This window comes from Myotis davidii, unplaced genomic scaffold (assembly GCF_000327345.1).
Source record: "Myotis davidii unplaced genomic scaffold, ASM32734v1 scaffold120, whole genome shotgun sequence".
Classification (NCBI taxonomy): Eukaryota; Metazoa; Chordata; class Mammalia; order Chiroptera; family Vespertilionidae; genus Myotis; species Myotis davidii.
The window spans coordinates 3,296,653-3,298,202 of NW_006294778.1; the positions used below are offsets into that span (position 1 = coordinate 3,296,653).

Here is a 1,550-nt window from a genome sequence, read left to right on the forward strand (position 1 = left end):
CATCATTGATGTTTCTCTTTCTCTCTCCCCCTCTTCCTTTCTCTCTGAAATCAATAAAGAAATATTTTTTTTTTTTAAACTGGCTTTCCTTTGCTGGCCCCAATACTCAAATTGTATTGTTTGCCCTGGTACTATGGTCTAAAAGATTAGAAAAGGAGTCCTAAATTAAAGCTTTAGGAATCAACTTGTACTAGTACCTAAAAGAATAAAGTCAGAGAACAGGCACCTTCTCCCCTGATTTCTGTGTGTGTTTTCTACCTCCTTTGTAACTTTTCCACTTAGAAATAGCATTGTTCTCTTTTCTTCATTCCTTGCAGACTCGCTCTTTACTGAGTGTATTTGAAGAAGATGCTGGCACCCTCACGGATTATACCAACCAGCTGCTCCAGGCCATGCAGCGCGTCTACGGAGCCCAGGTATCCTGCTGCCCCTCACCCGAGAGGCAGAGTGGGGGCCCTCTGCCCTCATCTGGAACTTCTCTCAGGAGGTTGAGAAATTTGAAGTAAAACACCATTTAAATTTTTGAAATAAAATCAGATTTGTTTTTCTCACTTCTGTCCACCTTCAAAAACTGAGGACAATCTGTTTTCATTGCTGAACAAAAGAGGGTGATTTCTCTGTAACTAGTAGAAAGGGACCACATCACTCTTTCAATTTTTAAAAAAAATTCAACCCCAAAGGGAAACATCTGAGTCTCCTCTTCCTACTTGTGAATGAGTGGGTTCAGTATTATGAAACATGCCCTTTGTCTGTCTCATAAGTAGGCAGTCTTAGATGTCAGTGCGGGTGGGTAAAGATGTTTTTTCAAGCGCTCCTCCGAAAAGACTTGAGTCACAGTTCTGAAACTATTGGTGGCTTCTTTGTTTTGAGGAACAACTATCTCTGGCTTGCAAAACCATGGAAAATAAATTGCTGAGTAGCAAAAGTGAATCTTTTTAAGATCAAGAAGTGCCCATGTATGTTACTTTTCAAGAGAAGACTTGAGAGCTACTTAAAAATAAAATTCATTATGTTACACATCAAAATGTTATGGCAACTGATGCTTTTGATTATTGATTTTTTTTGCTGATTTAACGCTGTACATGTTAATGTTTCTTTTCCTCATTGATGAGCTCTAAAGAAATACCACATTCAGTACATGATAACAATATATATTAATATTCATGTATAGTCATTATTATACTAGAGGCCCGATGCACGAATTTGTGCACCGGTGGGGTCCAGGCAGCCCACCTCGATGGGGGCTGATCAGGGCAGGCTGGTCAGGGGGTCGGGGGAGGGAGCCTCAGGCAGTTGGCTGGCTGGCCCCACCCCCAATGGGGGTTGGAAGGGCCAACTGGGGGCAGGGATGGCTGGGGGGAGGGGCCTATCGGGGTACCTATTGGGCCGATTGGCCATTGCTGTGCACGTCATAGTGATTGGTCATTCCAGTCATTCTGGTTGCTTGGCTTTAATATATATACTAGGGGCCCGGTGCACGAAATATTGTGCACTGGGGGGGGGCGGTGTCCCTCAGCCCGGCCTGTGCCCTTTCGCAGTCTGGGACCCCC

The 1,550-nt window shown here is 43.9% G+C and overlaps 1 protein-coding gene across 1 annotated transcript in view; it reads left to right on the plus strand.

The window, feature by feature from the left end:
* The first annotated feature begins 319 nt into the window (after positions 1-319).
* Positions 320-1,550, plus strand: part of APPL2 (adaptor protein, phosphotyrosine interaction, PH domain and leucine zipper containing 2) — a 33,659-nt gene continuing 32,428 nt past the window's right edge. Inside the window, exon 1 of the mRNA XM_015567577.1 lies at positions 320-502. Coding sequence (XP_015423063.1) covers positions 393-502 — 110 coding nt within the window. The 5' untranslated portion in view covers positions 320-392. The remainder of the gene's footprint in view (positions 503-1,550) is intronic.